The 26,395-nt window shown below is 61.3% G+C and overlaps 6 protein-coding genes across 6 annotated transcripts; all 6 read right to left on the minus strand.

The window, feature by feature from the left end:
* Positions 1-326: 326 nt before the first annotated feature.
* Positions 327-1,757, minus strand: LINJ_28_3070 (conserved hypothetical protein; the record flags this gene model as incomplete). The annotated part of the gene is made up of 1 exon (XM_001470294.1): positions 327-1,757. One exon carries the CDS (start codon positions 1,755-1,757, stop codon positions 327-329), a length of 1,431 nt encoding a protein of 476 aa, XP_001470331.1.
* Positions 1,758-2,572: 815 nt separating this feature from the next.
* Positions 2,573-3,892, minus strand: LINJ_28_3080 (conserved hypothetical protein; the record flags this gene model as incomplete). Its single annotated transcript, XM_001470295.1, has 1 exon — positions 2,573-3,892. One exon carries the CDS (start codon positions 3,890-3,892, stop codon positions 2,573-2,575), a length of 1,320 nt encoding a protein of 439 aa, XP_001470332.1.
* A 2,736-nt stretch (positions 3,893-6,628) lies between these two features.
* On the minus strand, positions 6,629-7,603 carry cMDH (cytosolic malate dehydrogenase; the record flags this gene model as incomplete). Its single annotated transcript, XM_001470296.1, has 1 exon — positions 6,629-7,603. One exon carries the CDS (start codon positions 7,601-7,603, stop codon positions 6,629-6,631), a length of 975 nt encoding a protein of 324 aa, XP_001470333.1.
* An 811-nt stretch (positions 7,604-8,414) lies between these two features.
* Positions 8,415-9,164, minus strand: LINJ_28_3100 (hypothetical protein, unknown function; the record flags this gene model as incomplete). The annotated part of the gene is made up of 1 exon (XM_001470297.1): positions 8,415-9,164. One exon carries the CDS (start codon positions 9,162-9,164, stop codon positions 8,415-8,417), a length of 750 nt encoding a protein of 249 aa, XP_001470334.1.
* Positions 9,165-10,516: 1,352 nt separating this feature from the next.
* Positions 10,517-23,200, minus strand: LINJ_28_3110 (putative dynein heavy chain; the record flags this gene model as incomplete). The annotated part of the gene is made up of 1 exon (XM_001470298.2): positions 10,517-23,200. One exon carries the CDS (start codon positions 23,198-23,200, stop codon positions 10,517-10,519), a length of 12,684 nt encoding a protein of 4,227 aa, XP_001470335.2.
* A 1,677-nt stretch (positions 23,201-24,877) lies between these two features.
* LINJ_28_3120 (conserved hypothetical protein) lies at positions 24,878-26,035 on the minus strand (the record flags this gene model as incomplete). The annotated part of the gene is made up of 1 exon (XM_001470299.1): positions 24,878-26,035. The coding sequence occupies one exon, from the start codon at positions 26,033-26,035 to the stop codon at positions 24,878-24,880; it is 1,158 nt and encodes a 385-aa protein (XP_001470336.1).
* Positions 26,036-26,395: the final 360 nt, after the last annotated feature.

A 26,395-nucleotide genomic window follows, 5' to 3' on the forward strand; every position in this document is an offset into this window, starting at 1 on the left:
AGTCACTTGGATGATTGCTGACCCTTGGCTGCAATGGTGGGTAGGCTTGTTGTTTGTGAGACGGCTGAGGGATTGCCTTGGTTTGCATTGTGGAGTGACGGAGGTGGAGGGAGTTTTTATCGAAAAATGTGATTCTTTGAGTGGGTGCGAAGGGTTATAGGTAGTCGCTGTACCCTATCTGTGATTTGAAAATAAAGCGAAGCTTGTGGATGTGTGGTCGACGTACCACTGCTGTTGGGTTTTCTTTAATGTTGTTATGGTCGCAGTGAACGGGAAACTATGGTGCGCGTGTCGTTTCAAGGGGCAGGCACAGTGCGTCAATCGACTCACTGGGGAAACAATAAGTGGTACAGCGCCGAGACATCACTAAAAAGCAATGCCTGAAGCTTTTCGCAGCTTCTTGCACAAAACGCAGGCGCATAGGGTATGAGGTACGGTGCCTCGTACGCGCTTTCATCAGCGTAGGTGCCGTCGTCGGCCATCGGCGCCACGTCTAACCCCATGCTTCCGTCCCTGTCACCAGCGTCAGACCCGGTGTTCTCGTCCACGTCGAGCACCGTCACGTCCGCAGGAGAGGCGCTGTTGTCGGCATCGCTCTCATCACCAGAGAGCACCTCCACCACATCCGGTGAGGCCTCATCATCCACATCAATCGCAGCGTCACCGCGGTGGCGCTTGCGGCTTGGAGCAGCAGCGGCTTCAGGGCCACTGGCGACGCCGCTGCTACTGGACGCACCTGGCTCCTGAATGCGCGGTGCCCCTTCGCTGGCATGCAAGGGGGCTCTCCGCAGAGTTTCCGACGGCACGGGTGTGGAGTGTCGCGCTGCGTCGGCAGTGTTGCGACGCGCGTGAGCCTCCCTCTGCGCGATGGTTTCGCCACGGGCGCACAGCGCCTTCATGGAGCGATAGTGCATGCGTAAAGAGTTCAGCCTCTTGGTGCGCCGCTCCATCATCTGCCGCTCTTTGCGCAGTTCGGCCTGCGTGCGCAGCAGCTGCGGTGTGGCCTGCGCCATATAGAGCTCAAGCTCCGTCATGCCCATGCGCTCCATGGCAAGAGAAGTGGCGGTGCTCGAGACCACGGCGCTCAACAATTCGACGCCCGCCTTGCCGTCGACGAGGCCGCCGCTGTGCGTTAGGCCGGGAAAGCAGCGCTCCTCCCTCTCCACCTCCGCGAGGCACCTTGCGCGCTGCTCGTGCAGGTTCGCGCACGCATGAGTCAGCTCCGTAACGCGTCGGCGCTGGTCGAAGAGGCTGCGCAGGCGGTGCAACACTTGCTTCTGGGCCGCGTGCACACACCTGTACTCGGCCTCGGCGATCGCTGAGGCTCCCGCGGTGACCTGAGACGGTGTCGGCACTGTGGCCGTTGAGTCGGCCCCTACATCGTCGTTTGTGCTGCGCAAGTACAGCGGAATAATGCGCGTGATCTGCGTGAAGCACGCCGGGCAGACGCAGCAGCCGTGTGTGCGACTTGCCCAGGTGCTGCTATTGCGACTACTGAGCGCCACGCCGATCTTGGCCGCACCGTCCCCGCTCACACGGCTGCCCTCCTCTTCGAGAGGGAGATCGGTGCTATCCATACCCATCAAGACCTTGCCGCGGCGCCGAATGAATTCGACGCATCCCATGTGCAGAACATGCTGACACGGCAGAAGGAGACCTCCGCGCTGCGAGCCTTCCGTGCCTACCACCACACCACACTCGCAGCAGTCGCACGCGCTACTACGAGGGGTGAAGGAGGGGGAGAAGGCGGAGGCCATTGTGCAAAGACTACGCGCACGCGCTCACCCTAATGGCTCCTCATGAACACAGAGACAAACACAGAGGGGAGGGCAAACACGTGCATGCATGAACGACGACTTGCGTGTGTGAAATGTTTGTATGCGTGAGGTGAGAAAAGGGAGCAAGACACCTGACACACACGCACACACAGTGGGCCCGTGCAGCATGCGAGGAGGAGGAATGGGGATAATACAGGGTGGCGATGCAGAGAGGAGGACACGTAGGGGGAGGGCGACCCATATTGCAAGCAAGCAGCACATACATGGCACCGGCCTCGCTTCCCTCGCTCAACCGCACCACCCCCACTCGCAGTGGGAGCGTGTGAGTGGGCACAGAAGAGCATCGAGCCGGCCGCAGGAGCCCCATTTGGTGAGAGCACCCCACAAGCTGCGCTCGTCATCATGTGGGCAGTCCCGAGGGCAAGAGACACGCGCACATGCACGAGTATGCCAAGGGCACGCCAGCATGCGTGTGTAGCAGCACATGCGGACATGCCTACAAACACCGTCTCTACTCAACACAGCCGCCAGCGCTTCCGTGCGGGGGGCCATCAACGCCGATGCCCCCGAACACGAAGAAAGAGAAGGCGAAGAACAGGGTAGCTCACTTTATCTATTTCGATCCCGGCGGCGTCCGCAGCAGTGCTGCAGCACGTGAGCGGCATACGCGCACGCAGCACGAGAAAGGAAAACAACACAGAGACGCGTTTCATATTTGTTGTACATCCGTGACGCACGTGAGAGGAACAGAGAGAGAGGAATGTGCGCCCATGCCTCTCCTCCGAGCTCCCGGACTACCCCTTGCCGCGCCGCTTCTTCGTGGCCTCGCTCGCTGTGCCGGCAGACACAGTGTCACATACATTGAAGTGGACGAGTGCGGGGGCCATGTCCAGCATTGCCTGGTACACCTCAGCTGCTACCTCCGGCCTCTCTTGCACGTCCACGACGGTCATTGTCGTCAGCGCAGGATAGATGCACACTTCGCCCGACTCGATGCCAGTAGCGGCACCAGTGCCGGCCTTGCACGATGCACCGCTGTTGCGAGTTTCTGGAGACAGCTCCGAGGCCGTACCCGAAGCAATGGCAGCGGCAGGCGATGACAGTGGTAACGTGTGACCGCCTACAGCGTCAGACCACTCACATGTGCGCTCGTTGCACCGCATGTTAACTAGCAGCTCTGCCACACCTGCATAGATGATGCCGCTGGCGGGCATGAGGATTCGTTTGAGAGAGGCCGCCTGTATCGGGACCCACAGATTCAGCTTCCAGCCTCGACCCTCCTCACACATCAACGTGAAATAGTCCGCCGGCAGCTCCAGCGAAGACGGAGAGATGCCGCTGGCGGTGGTGTCGGATGTAGGCTCAGGGGGGCAGTAGCGGCTACCCACAACGAGCGAAGATAGGTTGACGAGGCGGCGCCACCACCCCGGCGCCCAGTAGCGCATGAGCTCGGCATCCATCTTGAGCGTGCACAGGGTGCCGGCAGCAGCCAGGTGCAGGTCACTCAGCAGGTAGTGGAGCGCCTGGGAGTGATGAGCTTCTGTGAATTGCACGTGGCGCACATCAAGCTCGGTGAGGTACGGCAGCTGCGAGATGAGCTGCAGCAACCACGGCGCCGGCAGGGTAAGACCGGCAACGGGGGTGCCGTCGTCGCACTCGCGCTTCACGGCGTTGAGGCCGTCCTCGTGCAGCACCAGCGTCCGCACCTGCGCGCCTCTTGTCGCAGCGAAGGTGATTAGAGCTCTGCGCACAGTCTCTCGCGAGAGGGCAGACGCGACGACCATCGCTGGAATCACCACAGCTACTTCAAGGTCCATCACATGAAACAGCGCGCGGCGCACCGAGCGGCACGTCTGGGCGAACGCTGCCGAATTCCGGCTAACGGGGCCGAGGAACTGCAGCACGAGCTCGATCGCTGCGTCTCCTACGGCTACCACGTCGTTGCGTGGGGAGGGTCGCGGCAACTTTGCTTGCAGCTCTGTGCGCAGCAGTGCGTGCGTGTCTGGCTTCTGCTGAGCGCGACACAGCGCGTCGAAGGAGGCGAAGCGGGTCACGCAGCTCTTGCGCCGGCCGGCGGCACTGCCGGTGAGAGTGACAAGAGGCGACGCAGACATCACGGGCGCAGTGGCCGACTGCACAGCAGCCACCGCGCGGCTCACACGCTGCCGGGTAGTCTTCACCTCCATTGCTCCGTCGTAGGTGTACAACAAGATAGGCCTTGGCGGGCACCTCTGCGCGGGCCGAGCTGCGCAAACACACCATGCACCCGCCGTACGGTGCAAGCTGGCTGTGGCTGTGGGAATGTGTCGGCGCAGTGTGTCACGGCGCTAAAGAAGCCGCACCAAGGCACGACAGAGGGGCGGGAACAAAATGGCATGCAGCGATGTGCATCGCAGAAGACGTGTGCGTGCGTGTGCGTTCGTATGTGTGAGATGGAAAGCGAGTAACAGTACATTTCGATGCAGAAGACAACACGCCCACAGCGACTGCGGCAGTGTGAGCATAGACACGTACAGTGTGCCTTGGGTGCGATGAGCCGGCCTGGTACGGCACCAACATCCAACAGGTGCACGCATACACACAACAGCACTGCGCTCTCGTCTCTCGGTGCGTATACTGCAGTCTTCAGCACGCTACGACGACAGGCTCTGCCAGCCCAGCACCCGCGCCAAAGCCGAACCCACCAGAGGCAGGCTTGCTCTCCGGCGCACCGGCAGGCTTCTCGGCAGCACCAGCACCCGCGCCAAAGCCGAACCCACCAGAGGCAGGCTTGCTCTCCGGCGCACCGGCAGGCTTGTCGCCAGCACCAGCACCCGCGCCAAAGCCGAACCCACCAGAGGCAGGCTTGCTCTCCGGCGCACCGGCAGGCTTCTCGGCAGCACCAGCACCCGCGCCAAAGCCGAACCCACCAGAGGCAGGCTTGCTCTCCGGCGCACCGGCAGGCTTCTCGGCAGCACCAGCACCCGCGCCAAAGCCGAACCCACCAGAGGCAGGCTTGCTCTCCGGCGCACCGGCAGGCTTCTCGGCAGCACCAGCACCCGCGCCAAAGCCGAACCCACCAGAGGCAGGCTTGCTCTCCGGCGCACCGGCAGGCTTCTCGGCAGCACCAGCACCCGCGCCAAAGCCGAACCCACCAGAGGCAGGCTTGCTCTCCGGCGCACCGGCAGGCTTCTCGGCAGCAGCAGTACCAGTCAAGCGCGTCACACGTTCTCTCTCAGGAGGTCGGCAATTAGGGCTGCTACCACAAGGCCTAATTTCCAGTTTATTGGGCTCTACATAGTGAACGAGACTGGAGTCGGGGACCATGGTTTCAGGCGAATACCCAACAGCAAAGATGGTAGTCGACGAAGACTCCGCAGCAGAACTCCGGCGCGCAGCTGTCCACCCCTTTTGAGAAGAATTCTCTGCCCTCAAAAACAATGCGTCGATCGAGCTGAGAAGCAAACCGATAGAGTGTACCGGCAAATCCTTCTTAAAATCATCCTTTGTTGCCAAAAGGCGATGCAAATGAGTCTCATGGAACTGCTCTATTGAGGACTCCAATGCAGGGATTTTCCTATTGCAGATGTCATTCACACCCTTTCGAAGCAGCTGCACTCGCCTACAGAGCTCCTGCAGATCTTCCAAGTTCGTGGTAGCAGTCGTCGCGGTATCGCACACAGCATCCAGACGAGATGGCGGTGGCATTTGTTTATCGGCTCCTTTCGAGAGAGAAGCAAAGCTAATCAAAAAAAAAAATTGAACAGGAGCTATAGCAAAGCTGATAATCAGCAAAGAGAACTGAGTGTATGCTCCAATGAATGACAGCGACGGCGCGCGTTCGCTTGCTTGTCCAACCAGGAGAATTTCGTGGAGCGCAAGAAAGAGAGGCGACGAACAAAGGAAGAAAAAATTTAAGTGCAAGACTTGCTGTTTTCACTCGTCCCTTTTGACACCGAGCATGAGTCAAACTCAGCTTGACCCGGCATATCCAGAGGTGCGAAGCTACCGTAGGCACGCATTACAGCAATGCCGACTCAGTCCTCGAGAAAGGCCCCTGACTCANACGCTAACCAAGCCCTGCACTGCACGTCACCTCACGACCTCTCCCATTGTGCCGGTCGCCACCTGGTGCATCCCCCCTCATGGTGTCCCAGGCTTACCCCGCCAGGAGGCAGTGAGGGCCCGGCGGACTACGTTCCAGTCATTCGGGCACTTTGCCTATCATATGGACGGCACAAGCGTGTTCACAGTCGCAGGTCGCCCCACAATGCAACGCCATCCAGAACCTCACCGCCGACATCAGTGGCGATACATCGCTCTGGCCTCCCCCCAAGTCGTAGGTGCCTAGCCTTGTCACCACCAGAGGCTTGCTCGGCATCGGCATTGGATAGGTGGGAGCTGCGTCGCTTCTGCCCTGAGATAGGGTAGGGGGTGTGCAATACCCTGAGGTGCCACGCTGAGGTGTCCCCCTCCCCCACCACTGTCATGAGGGGAGGGGGTCCGACACTCGAAGGAAAGCGACAAAAAGCGCGTGTAAAAGCACAAGAAAGAGCAAAGATGAGAAAAACAGTGGAGAACGCACACACGCACACACACGCACGGACGTGTTTGCGTGCTGTGCTCTCTGCGCGAGCGGGTGCGTCGTCCCGATGCAGCAGTGTATAAAGATTGCTGACGCGATGCGCAGAGAATGGGCGCAGAAGTTTGACTTCGATGTCGCCCTTCTCGCCATTTTTCCCCTCCCCCTCCCGCTCCCCTTCCCACACTCGCAGATATACAGGAGGACAAGGGCGGCGGCACCGCGAGCGCTACTGAACTGCAAGAGGGTCAGCACACGACCTCTTGACATGAGTGCAACGATGTCTGGCTCATAGCCCTGCCTGCGCCCTCTCCTCCTGCAGCTCGGCGATCGTGCTGGCGAGACGCTGCTTCCCGAGGTCCCCATTCAGCTTGCCCGAGACAACAGTCCACTCGCCGGCGTGGCACGTGCACGGAAAGGAGAAGATGAGACCGCTCGGCACGTCGTACGGGTTTCCATCCGAGTACACGCCCATCGAAACGTACACGCCCTCTGGTGTGCCATGTATCCAGTCATGTACGTGGTCCACGGCGGCCTTGGCGGCGGACATGGCTGAGGAAAGGCCGCGTAGTTGGATGATTTCGGCGCCGCGCCCGCGCACCACTTGCACAAAGTCGTCGTTGAGGGCACCGCCCTTGATCGCTTCGCGGGCCGGAGTGGTGCCGATCACAGCGTTGTCAATGTCGGGGACCTGTGTAGAGCTATGGTTGCCCCAGATGATCACGTTGCGCACCTGCGACACCGGCACACCGGCCTTGCGAGCCAGAAGAGACAAGGCACGGTTGTGGTCGAGGCGGGTCATGGCGGTCACATGACGGGGATTCAACTTCCCCTGAGCTGACTTGAGGAGGATGAGAGCGTTGGTGTTGGCCGGATTGCCGACAACCACCACTCGGCAGTCTGGCGCTGCCACGGCAGCGATAGCCTCACCCTGCTCCTTGAAGATGCGCGCGTTCATCTCGAGGAGGTCCTTGCGTTCCATCCCTGCCTTGCGCGGGAAGGCGCCGCACATGATGGCAATGGCGACCCCGTCGAAGGCAGCACGCGGGTCTGCCGTAATGACAACCTTCTCAAGGAGAGGAAAAGCGCAATCTTCGAGCTCTGCTTCGACGCCGGCAAGCGCCTTTAGGGCGGGCTCGATATCCAGCAGGCGGAGCTCCACATGCGTGGTGGGCCCGAGGAGGACACCGCGCGCGATCAGCGGTACCAATGCATAGCCGATCTGGCCCGCTGCACCCGTCACGGCCACCTTCACAGCGGACATTTCGCAGTGTGAGAGGTGCAGCAAAAAAAAAGAGAAGTGATAGGGGTGGAGGAAGGTGACACACACACACACGTAATGCTCCGTTGTTGTCGCCTTCACTCGTCCTCGAAGTTTGTGGTCTTCTGTCGAGTTGAGGGCTCGTTGGAGGAGAGGGTGGCGAGAGGGGTGGGAAGGTGGTTGATGGACACGCCACTCGGAGAGGCTGGGGAGAGGGAGGCTAGAGGGGGCTCCCTGCTGTGTGTATCGTGGCTGCAGGGCACCAGAAGTAATCCTTTGCCGTTGCACAGAGTCGGTCGAGTACCCCCTCCCATCTCCTCACACACACACACACACACACTTCACTCGATGGAGGAGGTGGGGCGGGGCCAACAGGCGAAGGACTCGCGGAAAAGTGTCGTTGAGGCGCAGTAAAGAGTCACTTTCCGCTACATTTTTGGCAGCCCTCCTAAGGCCTTGTGCACAGACAGCAGCCATAGAAGCGGTGGTGCAGCAAAGGAAAGGGGCAAGGGAGTGGACGCGTCGCTGCTGTGCCTCGGAGAGGCCTCTGATATGCCTCTGGGTGAGCACCAAAAGAAGCGGCATGCGCAAGGTCAAGCAGGGCAAGGCGCCATAGCAGAGAGAGGGCAGGAGATGAGATCCAACACGCCAAAGTCTGTCTGTCTGTCGGCCTGAGTGTCTGCGCCTTTCTCTAATCGACACTTAAACGCGCGCGCACACACACAGAGGCAGGCATCGCTTTTCACAGTGATTCACAGGCTCAAGCCTCAACGGCGAGAAAAGTGACAACGCCGCCCGTCTGCCTGTCCGTGCGTCACCCCACAGAAAACCCACCGAAGCGGACGCCGCGCAGCACATCGTTGAGATCGTGGCCGCCACGGGGCAACAACTCTCTCGAAATGCGCTCCACCTTGGTGCTGTCGGCAGAGAAAACAAACACGCTTCGTATGTCGAAGAAGGCGTGCGAGCATTCAGCGTCGGCGTAGTAGGTCACCTGGGTGCCGATCTCGAGGTCTGCGGTGCACTGCTCCACCCAGCTCTTCACCTGCGACACACCTCCAACTAGGGTGGGCGACGAAGAGGTTGCGGGGGGACTTTGCGCGGACGAGGTGAGGTCGACGCGAAGAAGCAGCACCGACTCCTGAAATTCACTGAGCTCGTTGATGATGTCTTCCACACCGCGCAGCTTCCGTGCCGGTCGACGCGGACCATCTCCGGCGACTTGGAGCAACATGATGCAGTGAGTGTCGAGGGCCCCATACAGCAGGTCTACGTCGGTGGACACGGACAGCGACTCTGCGAGCCGGCGTGCAGCATCAGTGTCTACGGTATCAAGGAGCGCACGGCGCAGTGCCGCGCTCACCTTCGCTGCGGCCCGCGTGTGATTGTCCTTCCAGCTACGCTGCTCGGTCTCCTTGCCTGACTCTCCCGCGTTCAAGCGAATGGCTTGCAGTGCATGGAGGGACATGAGTTCTTTGAGCAGCAGCGTCTGCCGGTCCCGGCGAGGCACCTGTGGTGCTGCCTCGAGCCACTCCAACAGTACTTGGTCAACCGTCTGGGCCATGGCCGGATGCCTAGACGGGACTTGTCGTGTACGTGCGTGTGTGTGCAGATTGCGGCTGCTGAAGGGGTCTGTGCACGCAATCCCTTTACGATATATTCCTCTATGCTGTATTTGTTTTCCGTCTCGCTGATGCGGCTGCAATGACAGCGCGGGGCAGCCGTCCACTCCTTCGCCGCTCGCCACTGCCAGATTGAGCACGACACGTGTGGATGGGAGAAAGGCGGCGTAGGGCGAAGAGAAACCGCGCAGAGGTAAGCAGCGACTGCGTCGTGTGAGGAGTCCAGGAGGAGGGCGGTGAGCAGCGAGGGAAGGGGGGGGGCGGCGGTCGTCACCAAGGATGGGAGATGAAGAAGGTGGACTCCGCAGGTGGGTGTGTGTCGGCGCAGCATCCCTACCTGTGCCTGCATCTGGCGGTTGAGACGCCGCAAAAGAGCGACCCGCATTACAGCGCCCGCACCCAGCGAGTGAGGCTCGGATGCGGCAGTCGCGCTCGTGCTGCGGATGCGGCTGCGATACTCCGTTGCTGCCCTCTCATTGCGGGGAGCCGCTTCGCACAGGTGTGCACCTCGTTGATCATCTTGAAGGAAGCACGCAGATAGGCAAAGAAGTTTACATCCACGCCAAGAGGGACAGAAAAAGGTGCAGCAGCACTGCGCGCTGTCTCGCATACATCACTGACGCTATTCTAACAGAAAAGGGCAAGCACACACACACACACACTTGTATCAACACAGAGACGCACGCACGCCGCAGCACCGGCAGCGCAGAGGAATATCAGCGCTGACAGCGACGGTGGCACAGCACGTGCGAACGTCTCCGTCTACAAATCAGAGGCGGCGCCCACCCACCCACCCCCTCTTCCTCTACACACAAAAAAAATAGGAATACGCGCGCATGGAAACGCAGCCGACAGGCGTAGAGGGAGGGAAAAGTGCGCAGCAGCACAGACTTGTCTCATTTACATCCGAGAGGTGCGCAAATCACAAGGACGAGCACAACAAGCTCGCTACACGAAATAGAAACAGCCCCACCCAGCGCCCCTGAGGGGAGGGACGATGTTGGTGGTCTTCACCGTTATCTTGTCGTGGGCGTGTGTATGTGCGTGCGTTCCTGTGTGCATGTGTGCCCAGACCGCCCCACCACGCACACAGGAACACACATAGCCAAAGGGCTCGCTAACCCTGAAAGTAGAGACGGACAAGAAAGGAACACAGCAACGGCACAAGCCAGAGAAGCAACGTAAATGCGGTCTCTCACATACACGCAGAGAGAAAGAGAGAGGAAGAAACGGGGGCGTGACAGGCGCAGCCTTCCCCATCTCCGGTGTGCTTCGATTGTCCTTCCTCCGCCTTCTATTGATTCAACGCGCACACGCAGGCGGAGCCCTTAAGCAGCCAGTAGTCGGAGCCATCCACCGACGGCACCTCGATGGAGAGGACGTAGTTGGAGCTGGCGCCCAAAGACGAGATGACACCAGCGCGTATCGTCGTGCGGTACAGGGGGACGGCGTGAAAGTCGGCTGGCTTCGCGTGCGATGGCTCCGGCAGGAAATGAACAGGCGGCAGCACAGCGTAGGGCTCTCCCGGCAAGGAATCGGCCATTACTCGTCGTTCGAAGTCCCAGCGCCACGCGTCCGTCTGGATGCCATACACGAAGCACCCACGCACCGGTCCCGACGTGATCGCCTCCGGCTCCACGCCCAGAACTTCGTAGCGGAAGCCGAGCTTGTCCACCGACACCCCCTCGGCGCGCGCGAAAGCTTGGTACACGCCTGTCATGAAGGCGCTCGGGTTGAAGAAGCCGCCGATCCAGAATGCCGCCGGCTCCCCCTTCTGCAACCACGACCGGATGAACTGCACGCGGGCGAGCAGGTCGCGGTACCACGCCCCGAGCGGCTTTAGCGAGGCGTAAGACACCGTCGTCCACAGCTGCGGAACCTGATCAGCAAGGAAGGAGCTGTACATGGCGTCGAGGTCGGAAGAGAGGACAGTCAGCCCTTGCAGCGCCTTCTGCATGTCAGAAAGCGTCTGGCGTATTTTGTCAAGCAGCTTGTTGTATTTCACCAGCTCGTGCGCCAACACCGTCGACATGGAGTTCGGCAGCCCGTTCGCGAGCGTCGTGAAGGTGCGGGGTCCTGCTTCCTCCCGCGTCAGCAGGGCTGGTAGCGTCGCCTCAAACTCCTGGCATTTGCGGCGCACCTCTTCCTCCGGCGTCGCGCCGGAGCCGCCAGCGGACCCGACTAGGCGGGGCTGGATGGACACGATCTTCGTCAGTAGGTACTCGCTCGTCTGCAACTGGTAGCGCAGGTTGGCGTTCTCGTGCATGCCAAAGATGGCAGGCTCATCGACGAGGGACATGGCTTGGATGTGCTCCTGCGCCTCGGCCAGCGTGCCGCTCGCGGGGACGATGTACTGCCCCTCCTCGCAGAAGCGGTGACCCTCCTCGAGGATGCGGGGGCAGAGGTAGTTGCGCAGAATGGTGAGCAGCGTGCCACGGTCCTGCGGGTCGGTGACACGACCGCCGTAGTTAATCTGCCCAATAATGTACTCGAGCGACTCCCACGGAATTGCCTCCTGCTCCTCAAAGAACAGTCGCAGCCACTGCTTCGACACGTGGAAGTCCGTGTCGTTCCACTCGTACTTGACGTTCCACCCGAGCGGGCCAAACTTGCGCCGCTCGAGAACGACGGAGTGGAAGAAGCATAAGCCGTACAGCAGCTTCTTGAAGGCGCGCCCCTTCAACTCCTTACCGCCGATGGCCTCGTCGCCAAAGTTCTCGTACTCCTGTGGCGTCAGCTCGCCAAAGCAGCGCAGCATATTCGCCCGCAGCCCCGTCGGCGGCTCGTTCGTCAATTTCACGCTCGACTGCAGCACAAACACAGGGAAGAAGTCGGTGGGCATCGACGTGAGCCAGAGGCGGAAGTCTTTGTGGATCTCGGACGCCCCGGCAGCGTCGGGCTGCAGACTTGCGACGGCCGCCGACAGCTCCGGCATGAACGTTTTCGAGAGGTGGCAGTTCTGCAGCAGCGCCCACGCACCGGACTTGCGGCACGTGGCGATGAGTCGCTTCGCATTCTCGCTCTGGCCTTGGCCCAGGCTTACGCACTGCAGTTCCCGCTCCTCGGCCTTGGCGAGGGACCGCAGCGCCTCCATCGGGTCCGCGCCCTGAGAAAGGATGAAGACAATCGGTGTGTGCGCGGTGCTGTCCTTGAGGGTTCGGGTGAGGTCCATGGGCGGCATCTCGATGAACTCTGCCCCCATCGTCTGGTGCACGTAGTCGGAAAGCGCGAAAGAAAGCTTCTCCTCACGGAAGCACCGGATCAGTAGCACACGCTGAAAGAGGTGTAGACGCGACTGCCAGTCGCCGGGTAGTATGGCGGAGTGGGGCACGTCGGACTGTGCGTGCTCCCGCCACGCCTCCGGCTCCGACTCCATGCTGGCGACAAGATCGTGAAAGGTGGACACGGTGCGGCTGAGCGCCTCGGCCAGCTCCCACTGTACACGGCTCATCCATGAAGCGAGGGCTGGCGACTGCTCCGGCAGCTCCGAGGCAACAAAGGCAGTGGCACGCACAAAGTACTGCCACTCCTCGTCTGCGATCACGCCGTCGTGCCGGGCGATCGCCGTCGCTATGAGCAGCGACAGGATGGTCTTGTCCTTGTTGAAGAGACCGCGGCAGATCTGCGTGTACGTGGCCCTCGTGAGGTTGCTGATCGCAGCACGAAGGTGGTCTTCCAGCATGGCTGGGTCCGCCTCCGTGTACCCGGGAGGCTTTGTGGTGCCCTCCACCTCGTGCTGCACCAGCTTCACAAAATACTGAAGCGAGTACTGGTACATCGGATCCATGCGGCCTACGTCGGCTAGCACAAAGAACAGCAACGCCGCCCGCACGGCAACGCTGCGGTAGCGCTCGCGGGCTGTCGAGATGATCAACATCTTCTCGCTCGCCTCAGCTTGGCTGCGGCTGATCACCTCCGCGCTGGACTGCGCGGACTGCAGCTCGCGGATAAGATCTTCGTCGTCGAGGATGTTGCCTTTGGTGCTCTGCAGGCGCTCCAGGATGCTCTCCTCGATCGCTTTGAGGCGGCGCTGGCCCTGGGCGATGCGCTGGATGATGGAGTTCTTTTCCTCCTCCATGGAGCGCTGCTCGATGGACACGACCTCGCCGAGCATCTGCTCCGACAGTCCTTCCATCGTGACAGTGAAGTTGAGCAGCGTGACGCGGGTGCTGATGTCCGGCAAATACACCGGATTCGGCAGCTTGCTACACAGGAACATGCGGAAATTGGGGTGGTAGTCGATCGGCCCAGATTGCGGGGTGAGCTGGATCTGCAGGCCGCCACTGTCAGCCGTGAAGACGCGCCGCGCGATCAGCGGCTCCAGCGCCGGGTCCAGAGACTCACCAACGTCGTCAATGATGACGACACCACCAAGTCGGATCTGCAACTCGAGGGTGCGCATCCACGTCGGGTCCGTCAGCTTGACCACACGCAGCATGTTGCGGTTCTTCGACGCCACCGCGCCTGACCCGCTCGCTGCCTGGGTCTGCTGGAACTGCCGCAGCAGCCACTTGACAGCCTGCTCCTGTGGGTCGATGAAGAGCGGCCAGCGGCGCGGAGCCGTCGACAGCATCGCTACAATAGCGTTCTCAGTGGACGTCTCGTCGCTTGGCAACCCGTTCACCTGCCAGTTCAGCGTGTCGACCGGGTCGCCGAGGGCGGTGGTCAAGGAGAAGTTGTCCACTTCACATCCACGCTCCGCCAGTTGCGCCGCCCACTGCGCAATGAGCCGCTGACGGAACGCCGGGGTGAAGGCGCCGAAGTAGGCGACCGAGGCGCTCGCCATAAATACCTGCAGCGGGAGCGCGGCCAGCTGAGCCCTCAGCAACTTGATATTCTCCGTCCAGCGGGCCCCTTCGCTCCTGAGAGAGCCGGACAGCGTCTCAGCATTGCGGAGGCGGATAATACACAGCTGCAGCCCTTTTTCCAGGTCATTCTTTTTGGCAACGCTGCTTTGGTAACGCTGTTCGAGATCGGACAGCTCCTTCTCCACCTCCTTCAGCTGCTGCTGTGCGGCGTGCAGCTTCGCATTTGTCGCTGCCAAGTGCTGTTCCGCCTCGGCCGCGGCCTGCCGCATCGGCGCCACCTCCTTCACCACCTTCGAGTACTCGTTGACGGCGTGCACCCACGCACACAGCGATCCGCACGTCTGCGAGCCCTTCGACGAACACACCTCGACCGTGAACTCGGGGTCGTTGATGTACTTCTGCACCTTCTGCAGAATCGCCGGCTTCACGTTGTCGGTGGGGTACCCGCGGATCATGTCCAGCAGAGAGCGGTGCGACAGAAACTCGCGCGCGCCCTTCCAGTCGGTGTTGCCAGACCACGCGCCGTTGAAGTCCTTCACATCAAACATGGTCATGCACGCCTGCGTCGTCTTCAGCACCGCCGAAGGTGGGTTGGCGAAGGAGCGGAGCTCGTTGAGGTCGCTGGCCTGGATCGTGTCGAGCGCCGCCTTCGCCTTGTCGATGATCGGCTTCGCCTCAGCCAGGCGTGCGTTGGCCTCTGCCGCGATCTGAGACGCGTCGTGCTGCTGCACCGTCGCGCTCTCCTGCTGCGCCCGCACCTGCACCTGCACCTCCGCCGCCTTCGCCTGCCGCACCTTTAAGTCCGCCACAACTGCCTGTGTCTCCTCGGACGCCTTCTCCAGCTGCGGCCGCTTCTCCTCGATTTCGACCTTCATCTTCGTGATCGTCTCCTCGGTTTCGCGCATCTTCTCTGTTCCGTTCTCGACCTGGGCGAGCTGCGCCTCCACCCGGCTGCGCCGGCTCTGCAGGAGCGCCTTGTAAGTCTCGATGAACTCCAGGTAGGAGGTCGGGGTAATGTAGTAGCGCCGGCGCAGCTCATCGTAGTACTGCTGCGCCATCTCGGTTGTCGCCGCGTGTACATCGACGCAGAGCTGCGGTAGCTTCTCGTGGAAGCTTGCCGGCACCGCGCCTGCCATATCCTGCAGCATGCGCTTCGCCACCCCCTCTAGCGCCTCTCGCGGCCACTCGTCGAACCAGTCGACGGAGCAGCAGTTGGTGAGCGACGGGAACTGGCGGCAGCGGGTACGGAACTTGTCGCCCACCGGGCTCATGCAGAGCGCCACATGCATGTTGTCACGCACACGGCTGATGAAGAAGTTGTAGATGTCCTCTCTGCTGGTGATGCCGTGCTGCTGGGCTGCCTCAATGCACGCATTGACGCGCTTCTCGCGCTCCTCGGCGTTGAAGAGCGACGGCACCTCGCCGGAGTTGAGGATGTTGTTCACGTCCTCCAGCATCGCCTCGTCAACGATTTGGTTGTCGGAGAGCAGCATCACGCACGGCTCGTTCTTTACCCCGGCGTACGTGTAAACCTCCAGCAGGAACTCGTGGAAGTCGTTCATGCTGTAGCCCTTGCCGACGGACGTCTCGAAGATGCGGCAGCCGCCGATGAAGGAGGCGAGCCTGGTGAGGGAGCGCTTGCCCGAGCCGCCGACGCCGACCAGCAGCACGTTGCCGCGCGGCTGCCGTAGAATGCGGATAATGCGGGCAATGTGCTCACAGTGATCCTTGAAGAAGACGAGGCCCAGCTGCGACGCCTGCACGGTGGCGGTACCGCCGGCCGCGTCGTCCGGTTTGGCGGTCGCCTCTGTGGCGTTGTAGTCGTCTTGGTACTCCTCGAGAACCTGCGCCAGCCGCTGCGCCTCCGGTACCTCCTCGTATACTTTCTCGACTGACCCGAAGCGAGTGAAGTCCGCCCACAGCACCGGCGATGCGATCAGGCTTTCCGCCGCGCCGGGAAACACGCGGGACGCCGCCTCCGCGAGGACGCCCTCCACGAAGTAGCGCCGATCCTCTACCGTGGCGAGTCGGTCGTAGAAGCACCGCATCACTTCGTGCATCCACAGCCGCACAAACGTCGCGGTGTCACGGCAGACGCGCGGAATCACCTGTGTCATGCCCTGGAACACCTTCGAGAGGTCGCGCAGGTTGAACGTGTAGTGCGGTGTGGTCGGCCGCGGCCTCAGGGCGTCGCGGATCGTGTTGAAGACGTCCACAGTGGCCATCACGAGCGTCGGCACCATGTCCTTTACCTCGCGCGCAAAGTTCTTCGCCTCGACAAAGCCTCTCAGAATGGAGCCGAAGATGCGCTTCATTGAGTCGTCCGTGAGGGTCGCCACTTGGAGCAGGTGGAACAAGCGGGTAAGGCGTGGGGTGATGGGGTTGCGCCCGCCCTCTGGCGGGCCACAGGCGGACACGACCGTGACGTCCTGCACCGTCTTCCACATTCCAGCCAACTTGCGGTCGTAGAAACCGCCCTGGCCCATCAGCTGTCGCAATAGCTCGATCGGCGGAGACGCACCGAACACTTCCACGGCTGGCATGTTCAAGTCGTCAATGAAGAGTACGACAGACTTGCCCGGAGCGGCGCCGAGCAAGTTCTTGCGCTTCGGCTTCAGCTTCGCCTCCATCAGCTCCTGCGTCCTCTCCGATGACGTTTGCGCGCTGAACTGGAAGGTGACAAGCGACAGCTGCAGCGGCTCCTTGTTGCGCTGGAGGCAGTCCGCCATGATGAATGTCTTACCGACGCCGGTTTGGCCATTGAAGAGGATGGGCTTCTTGCACTGAAGCAGCGTCTGTGCGATGGTGCTGTAGCGTACCGTGTCCACAGTCGGCACAAGGATGTTGAAGTATGGCGTGGCAGGGTTGTAGGTGAACTCAGGCACCAGCGACTCCCAAGGCACGAGCAGCCGCGTTGAAAAGTTGATGGTGTAGTCGTACACACTGCCGTAGTTGGGGAAGCGTGCCACCGACTCGAGAAGCGTGCGCGCCATTGTGTCGAAGCTCTCCATCGCAGCGTGGTCAACGTTGCCGCCGACAGACCACACAAATGAAAAGGCAAAGATGGCGTTGCAGATTTCGTTGCGCTCGCGAAACATCGGGTCGTCCGACGGCGGCGGCGCCTCGCTGACGGGGTCTGCCATCAGCTGCACCTTATTCACCTGCATGAGCGCCGTGAACAGGTCGCACAGGGACTGCACGACGTTGATGTCGCCGGCACTGATTAGGCTTGCCGACGCGGGCAGCTGCTTCAGCCAGGTAAGCCCCTTCTCTACGTAAGCGTCGAAGAGGGAGAGGATGTAGGCGCGGCACTGCGGCTGCGCGCCGGCAGCAGCGAGCTTCGTCTCACTCCACTGGCATGCCACGGCGTTCCACGGCAAGTCCTCAGCGTCCACATACACCATGCCGCACCTCGACACCGTCGCCGGGGAGGCCACCGCCAAATCCGCAACCTCGAACAGCATGTGGATCGTGTCGGGTAGCTTGATACGCTCACCGCTGTCAAGGCAGAGCAGTTTGCTGTCGTCCAGTACCGAGTTCAGCGACTCGATCCAGAGCGTATCCACAGGGCCGTCGAAGACCATCCACCGGTGATCCGACGAGATCTCTGAGGCCCGCACGCACTCCTTTGCAATGGCAGCGAGCACACCATCCTTCCATTCGTTCGTGTTCACGTCCAGCCGTCCGTACAGCTCGTGCAAGAGCACCGACTTGGGGTTCAGCACGAACTCGATGACAGGGCGCGCCATCTTGTTCGCGCTCTCTGCCATGGCGAGATTTGTCAGAGCCCCCGCAATGCACTGCCGCGCCTCCGTCTTACCTGTGCCCGTCACGCCGACCAGCATCACGCCGTGCCGCACAATGAGCGTCTCGTAGAACTGGATGCCCTTCTTCACCCACTGCCCGGCGTCGACTAACTTCTTTTCGGCCATGATGTGCTGCATCGCTGGTAGCAGCTCCTGATACTCGCGCTCCGGGAAACTCACGCCGGGGAACAGGTCCTGCATGATGCCGCGGAACAGCGGAATATCCTCCGCGACGAACTTCGGCACGTTCGAGTCGTTACACGCCACGATCAGGGTGAGGTCCTCCTCCACGTCCGGCTGAGAGCGCTTAAGGTCGCCGGCCATGACGAGGATCGACTTCAGCGCACGCATACCGAAGTCGTAGTGGTCCTGCGGCGACAACTGCTCTGAGCTGAGCTTGTAGAGCTGCGTGATCTTCAGCGACAGGTCGTGGGCGTTCTTGAAGCCTTCCGAGTAGAGGATCACCTCGGCAATCATGCGGAAGTCCGGCGTCATGACCGCCACGGGGCGGAACAGGATCTTCAAGTTGTCCGGCAGCTCCGTGCGCCCAGCGTAGCCGGGGTTCATGGTGACGAAGGCGCCGTACGTCGGCCTCACCCGTACATCGGGCGTGCCCTGGAACGTGAACGTCTCCTGTGCGTTCTGCAGCGCCAGCTTGATCTCCAGCAGCTGGGATGCGATGACGGAGAGCACCTCGATGTTGATGCGGTTGAACTCGTCAAGGCAGGCCCACGCGCCGGTCTGGATGAGACCTGAGAAAAACTTCTCCATCATCTTGTACGTGACACCGTCAGAGCAGTTGTACACGATGCACTGCCGCGCCAGATTCTTGGCCAGGTCCTTCACCGTCTCCGTCTTGCCAGTCCCGGCCGGCCCGGCAGGGGAGGCACCGAGATGCAACTTCAAGGCACCTGTCACGGTCATGTAGATGCGGTCAGTCAGCGGGGTGATGACGAGTCGCCCCTGTGCACCGAGGTACTCGTAGCCGTAAACGAACCGGGAATTGTTCTGCCGGATGAACACCGTGCCATTGCCGTCCGCGTCCTTCTCCCAGTACACGCGCAGCTGCTTTGTCCAGCCAAACTCTAGCGACTCGGCGACGCCGCTGTCGCACATCTCCTCGACAAGGTCGCGGCCGTGCACGTCGATCGTGATGATTGTCGAGAGAAGAATGCGCTGTACCTTGGAGAGGTTGCGTGCCGTCAGCTCCGCCAGCACCTCGAGGTTGCGGCGCTGCTCGTCACGCATGCGGAGCATGAGCTGCGGGGAGTCGATCTTGTCCAGCGCCTCCTCGACGCTACGCGTCCACAGAAGTTGCTCGACGATCAGCACGAGCTGCACTGGGTGTTGAAACATCCAATCGGTGCGGTCCTGGCGAGCCTCGTAGTCTTCGAGACAGCGCTGGGCGCGGCCCCGTAGCGTCGAGAACATCTCGCGCTCCAGCAAGTCCATCCAGGCTTCCACCGGGCCACGCGCCTTGATGCCCTGATGGTCCAGTTCCACTTGCTCCCCCTCCATGGAGTTCATGTGCGTGATGTCGTTTTGCGCCGACAGCGTGAGGGACTTGACGCCGTCGAACATCTTCAGCATGTGCGGCATCATCAGCTCTGGTGTCTTGGCCTTGGCGAGCAAGTCGAGCAGGTCGTCGTTGCTGAGGAAGTAGAAGCGTGGGAAGGCGCGCCGCTTCTCCTCCAACTTCTTCTCCATGCTGATCAGCACCTTCTCCAGCTCCTTGATGTACGTTTCGAGGTCGTGCTTCAGCGTGCGGCCACCACTGGTGGCGGCGGTGTCGAAGGATGGTGGGTTGATGAGGAGGCTGCGATAGGCGGTGGGCAGGTCGTGGGCCTTGCGCATCAGGTCGCGGTAAAAGCGGTCGACCTTCTCGAAGCGCTGAGCGTCGTCCTTCCACTGGCTGCGTATTTCAACGGAGGAGAAAATGTTCTCGAGGTAGATCCAGTTGCGCTGCAGTTCCACCCATCTCTCCAGCGTCTCCGACATGTACTTGAGCCGGTTTTCCCACCGGTCCACCTGCGAGCGCAGTACACCTTGGCAGTGCTTGCTGCTGCCGATGGTCGAGATGGCGACGGTGGAGTCATCCAGCAGCGTCGTCACGTCCTCGACGGAGGCGCCGACGAATGTGAAGACGTCCTTGCTATCCTTGTGCGCGTGGAACTGGAATTCTGCGGGCGGTTTCGGCCCACCGCCGTTCCACATCGCGTTCACCCGGTCGATTTGCCTCTGCAGCTTGTCCTCCTCGGTGGCCGACGCGCTCACGACGAGCACCTCGTCGCGGTACTTGAGGATTTGGTGCTGCAGCAGCATTCCTATGGTGAACTGGTTTGCCCACTCGCTGAGAGTCTTCGAGGTGCTGCCGCTGGCATCTGCGACGGGCCCGACGATCAGGGAGATCTTTGCGTGATGCTCCGACTTGAGAGAGGGGTTCGTGAGTGCCTGCAAGATTGGCAGCAGTTGACGCCACTCTTCCACGCTGCTCTTCAGCCGCGGCACCACCGCGTTGCTTGCCAGCTTCGAGGACACCTGCTTTACAAGCGACGAGTACTTCTGCACCACCTCCTGCACCGCCGGCACGTCGAGCTGGTCAAAGGGCAGCGCGTGGGTCTCTTCCGTGAAGGTGTTCCAGTCTCCGATGCCGGCCCACAGCTTCGCTTTGATGCTGACGTCGTGCAGCATCTCGGCCATGACCTCCACCACGGTTTCCTCGGCCCCGATCTCGATCTGGAACTCGCGCAGCTTCTTCTCGCGCGCGGCGATGCCCTCTGCCTCTTCGAGAAGGGCCTTCATGTACGCGTTTGCCTCTGCCACGTCCGCCTCGCCCGACATGACGATCGGCTGTCCCGCGCGGTCGTACACGGACTCGATGCGGCGGCGCAGCTGGTCCATCTCCTCTTCAATGCTGCGGCTGAAGAAGCGCTGCTGTACCTCCTTGCTGTCCTCAGTGATCTGCAGCAGCGTGCGCAGCTTGTCGAACTGCGGCCGGGTGCCGCTGCGGTACGTCTCGTCGTCTTCCTCGCTCACGTCGATCTTCTCTTCCTGTAAGAGGTTGAACAGCTCGCGCACCACGTCGTAGGAGGAGGCAATGCCGTCGAAGGAGTTCTCCAGCGCGTTGCAGTAGTCAAGGTACTCTACATAGTGTTCAATCGTCTTGGGCGCCGCGGCGAGATAGGTCGTGTGCTCCTGCAGCTCCTTGAGCAGGGTTTCGTTGCGCCGGCGCGCGATGACGGGAAGGGCCTTGTGGAAGATGTCCAAGCACGTCACTGGGCTCGGCGTGAAGAAGTCGCGCAGCCCCTCTGTCCACATCCGCATCATCCCAATGTCCGCGAAGTTCGGAATATTCGACGAGATGGAGTCCGTCTGCGCCTTGTAGGTGGCGAGCTGCTCGCGGAAGTAGTGAAGCGTCTCGTTGCTCTCCAGCAGCGTCTCCTCCCGCAGCTGGCTGTTGCTAATGTACATCTCCTTGAACACCTCGAAGGTGTGCGCGTAGCGGTGCATCTTGGCGAAGGAGCTGGCGAGGGAGGTGTGAATGGCGGCCACGTCCTGCTTGTAGCTTTCTTCGGCCATTACCATATCCGCCACATCCGGTCCCGCGCCGACCGTGTCGTTCCCCAGCTCGTCCCGCGCATTGCTGGTGTAGATCAGGAACGTGTTGAGCGATGTTAGCCGCGGAATCACACCGACAGCGCGCACGTAGTCCTGAACCGCGTCTTCGATGGCCTCGCGAATCTGCACCGCCGACGGCACAAGCTCGATAGCCTGCTGGTCGACATTGTACACCACGTCGACGTTCCAGAGCGGGCCGGTGAAGGCGCTAGTCGTGGCAGCCGCGGCTGCGCCGCCACCGCGGCGAGTCTTCTCAGTCGCCGCAGCCGGCGCGCTCGCCGGAACAGTGTTGGACATCTCCAGGTCGCGTCGCACGTGCGACACAGCCTTGGCGGCCAGCCCGGTGAGGCACTCCACAATGAGATAGTCGCATAGCTTGATGAAGGCGGTGAGGCGCCGGCATATCGTCTTGCGCTGCGTCAGCTCAATGTACGACGGCTGCTCCTGCATGCCCAGCTCCCGCACGTCGAGCACCTTCCGTTTCTGCTGATCGGCGTCTTCGTAGAGCAGCTTCTGCCGCTCACGCTCGAGCTGCCAGGTGAACATGGTAGTCTTGCACGCCTGCTCGACGTGATCGCGAATGCGTTTAATCATGTTCTCCAACCGGCGTCGCTCCTCTTGCAAGTGCGTCTGCAGCGTCGTCGTGTACACGTCGAGCGTGCTTGTCTCCGTGCTGGACTGATAAAGGTCCTCGAAGGCAGCAGTTTCCAGACAGATATTGCGCACCGCCTGCAGAGCTCCCGACAGGCTCGGGTGGGCGGCAAACAGGTGCGCGGCGAGGAACTGCCGAGTGTTTGCCGTCGCACTGCGACGTACGAGGCTTCGCCACAGCACAAAGTTGCGCCAGCGCTTGTACTCGCTAAAGACGAGCAGTTCGCGGATAGCATGGAAGATACGACACTCGCGCTCCCACTTGGGCAGCTCAATGAACTCGGCGCCACCCTCGGTGAAGTGCGTCACGCCGGCGGCAGAGACGGTGTAGTAGTTGCGACCCTGTGCTTCGGTGCGGGCCATCGGCTGCAGGTCGTACGGGTTCAGCGGGTCGCGAATGCCGCGGGGCCGCATCATCAAGTAGACGAACTCGTTCGGCGAGTTCGAGGTGGACTTGTGAAAGCGTGGAATGGTGGCCAGCGCTCGCATTGCCGCAGCCTCCGCAGTGCTCTTGTCTTGCTCGAGGTCGGATAAGGCGGTCGCCGCGGCGCCAGTGTTGCCGCCACCGGCACTCACCCGCTCCGACGTCAGCGGAGCTAGCTTTGCCGGTGGTGCCGCCGCCGCTGTGCCGCGATGGAGTCGTGACGAGATAGACTTGGACTTGGCGGAGGCGGCGAACATCTCCTTGAGCTCCGCGTCTGTGTGACTCGGCGGGTTGAACACATGCAGTGAGTTCACCATATGCGTCTCGCCGCGGGGGCGGGCGGAGGCGGCGGGGTCCGTCTTGGCAGCCGTGGTTACCGCCAGCTCAGCGGGCGGGTGGGGCACGAAGCTGGCAGCAGGTGACTGGCACTGCGTTAGACGATTCGGGACTCCAACCTGAGCGCCGCTGCTGATGCCGTCGCTGTAGAGGCGCGTCGAGAGCGGGTTCGCCGTGCCACAGGCATCTGCCACATCCTTTGAGATGTGGATCGGGTTGCGCTGCGTCGCCTCTAGCTTTGCTCGCTTGGCGAGGGGCATAGCCGACGCAGCCGGCGCCACCGAGGACGCCGACGCCTTGAGCTGCGCCGTGCCCCGCTTTTTCTGCGAGTACATGGCCGACGTGAAACACCTGCGAGTCGGGCCGGAGCAAGGACGACAGCGCCGCACGCCGCAGGGGTGAGGAAGGCGAGATTGGGAAGCTTAGTGCGGGCAGACAGATACCCAGCAGTCGAGTGGCAAACGTCCCAGGGCACGTTTGTCTAGGCGCTTCAAGCGAAGGGGTGAATCAATATGTCCACCCCGGGTGATGGAGGCGGGGTGGAGGCGGCACGCTGTGTAAACTTAGAGAGAGTGAGCACGGCGCGCCACCGCCTAGTGGTGATGCGTAGAGAAGCGGAACAAACGAAAAAGAAGAGCCACGCTGATGTCTTCACCGCTCGCGCAGACACGCGAGGACGCGCTGGAGACGTACGCGATTCCTTCCCTCTCCGTCAGAGTGAAGACTGCTGCACGTCTACTGTGTGCGAGAGAGTATGCAGCTCCCTACGGACACAAGCACACGCGCCGGCACACGTCAGACTGGCGACGGGAAAATAAGCGGTAGAGAGACGGGCAGAGGCCGAATCTGCCGCTTCTCCTTTCCTCTTCTCGCAATCAAGGTCGCTAAATACCTCGAGTCCCTGCGTCGTCGACTTCGCTCTGTGCGTGTGCGCGCGGAGGCTGTTGGCGTCCTGCTTGCTGCACTACCGGTGGAGGTGGCGGATACGTACACAAGTGCTATTCTGACTTCTCATTCACTTGGGTGCCCCTTACACCGGTGTGAGGGGGCAGCGAGCGGGTGTGCGTGCGTGTCGCCGTGGCAGCGCCGTCCCCGCAGCATACAGGAGGAGTGAGGGAAGAAAAAAGACGAGAGACATGGAGGCGGTGACGCATGTTGGCGGGATGCTGGGAAGTGACTCTCAGAGGCAGCCGCGCTACGAGACGGTGCATACCGGCTCACTTCGGCAGAGGGCGCGCAGTAAAGTCATTTCCTTCACACGCCGCGCGCCCATCGGTGTCATGCAGTTGCGGAGAAAGAGGAGCAGCAAACCGAGGAAGGGTCTGCACCAGAACGGCATTCACCCGTCGTCCGTGCGCGTATATCGTCACTGTTGTTGGAATACGGTTCAACGCTCCTCCACGGCCCTGCAACCTCCCCCTCTTTCTCGCTCAGCCCTCCCCCTCCCGGGGATACGGCAAAACACAGGGCTCTCCGTGGGGGTTGCGGACACGACAATGGGGGGGTAGAGGAGACACGGAAAGTGAAAGCAGTCACATGCGCCAACGAGCGAGCGAGCGGCAGACAAGCGGTGGTGGTGAAGGGGGTGGACAACATTGGCTTAAGAGGCAAGCTAGATGCGCGGCGGCTGGGGGGAGAGGGTAGAGGGACAGCACGGACGGCGCGCTACACACATTCGGTTACATCATTGGAGCGCTGACAGTCTCACTCTCGCCTTCCGACTCTCTAGCAGCTGCTCTTCATGTCGCACATGCGGCATCAACGCCGACACACATGATGGCATTCCAGGCGAAAATGAGGCATGAGAGCTCGGCGTGTGTGTGAGAGAACAAGCGCCGTGAAAACAACAGCAATAAAAACCAGGACAAGATGGTGCCCAACTTTGCCTGCCCCGCCATTAGTGTACATCGATTTCACCCATACATACATACTGATACGCACCTTGTGCACTGTACGGCCCTTCCTTTCTGTGATGCGTCTCCGTATCTGTGGCGGGCACCCGCTGCACTCTCTCACGCCTCTGCCGCTGGTTGATCGGCGTGGCTTGGCGCTATAGGGGCGGTAGCAGCGTCAGGAGTAGATGAGACATTGCCTTCCACGTCGGCACCAGAGGCGAGGGCTGCAGCTAGGGAGGCACAGGCACCCTCCGCCTCCTCCGCGATTCGCATGCGCTGCGTCTCTTCCTCCAGAACCGCTGCGAAGGGCTCGAACTGCATGGAGTAGTCGATGACATCCCTCATGAATGGCGGAACCTCTTTGTACGTGTGCCGCAGCCGGCCAGTAACGGTGTCGTACCGCAGGTACCCTTCGCTGATGCCGTGCGCCTCAACGACGCAGGCCAGCAAAATCCGCCGGAATATGATGTCCTCCTCGCTCTCCGTCTCGCCTCGAATGGCGCATACACGTTGCCACAGAGGCGCTGCTTCGCGGCTTTCCAGCACGGACAACTTGGCCTGCTGCAGTGCATCGCGTTCCGCGGCAATGAGGCGCAGCTGCCCGACGTGCGGCAGCGCATCGGGGAACATCCTTAGTGCGCGCAAAAGCAGCCGCTGTTCCGCCCCCCATATCTCCTCACGCAGCTGGGCGAGGAAAGCCATCGTGGCACGGTTGTACTCGTCTTCAAAGCTGCGCCGAGCCTGCGCCTCGAGCCACACAAGGTCGTCGGTGGGCCCAAATATCGTTTGGTAGTAGGCGCGGGCAACGCCCATGAAGAACTTCGCCTCCAGTTCGAGCAGGTCGGCATACTCGGCCGCTTCCTGCGCCACTAGAAGTGTAAGTACATCATCTGCGTCGCGCTTCGGCTTCGCAGGCGCAGCACGCAGCCGCTTCTGTGCACGAAGGCGAAGCTCGTGATTCACCGAGTGGATACCAATGCGTCGCGGGCCATGCGTGCACACAGACGGCGCGCACGTCTCCTCAGCATTGATGGCGCTCGTGTAAAAGGACAGGTCTCGGAAGACGTTTGTGCAGTAACGCTCCAGCTGCGAAAGAGGCGGCCGCTTCAAGCGGGCGGTGAAGCGCGCATGAGACGCCTTGTATTGATTACGTGCCTCTGTGTACTGCTGCGTGTATGCTTGCTGCATGAGAGCGACCAGGCTCTCCGCTGATGAAGCGCTCTCGCCCTCGCGTGGGGGTGGCTTTGCAGAAGTGGTGTTAACGACGATGGACATGACCTATCTGCGCCCGTGGGTGCTTGCCAGACTGAGCCGAGAGAAAGAGAGGCACAACCGCGGGGGAAAAGAAGAAGCGTGCAAGAGAAAAATGAGGAGCACACGCGGGAGAGTATCATGAGCAGTGCCAATGAGCGCGCGCTGCGCCACGACGCCATCCGCATGTAGATCCGCCGAAAGGCCGCGCCGCAGCTAAACGACTGAGCCAGCCTTTGAGCACTACAACGTGAGGTGCATACGCGAACGCGCGGCCTGCGTGCTCGCAGCGTGGTGAAAGGTTCATGATGGCGTCATCGTCTGCCGCAGATACGACGCTCGCTTTGCTCCCCTTCTCGCTGTACTCGAGCGGGTCCAGTGTCG

This window comes from Leishmania infantum, chromosome 28 (assembly GCF_000002875.2).
Source record: "Leishmania infantum JPCM5 genome chromosome 28".
Classification (NCBI taxonomy): Eukaryota; Euglenozoa; class Kinetoplastea; order Trypanosomatida; family Trypanosomatidae; genus Leishmania; species Leishmania infantum.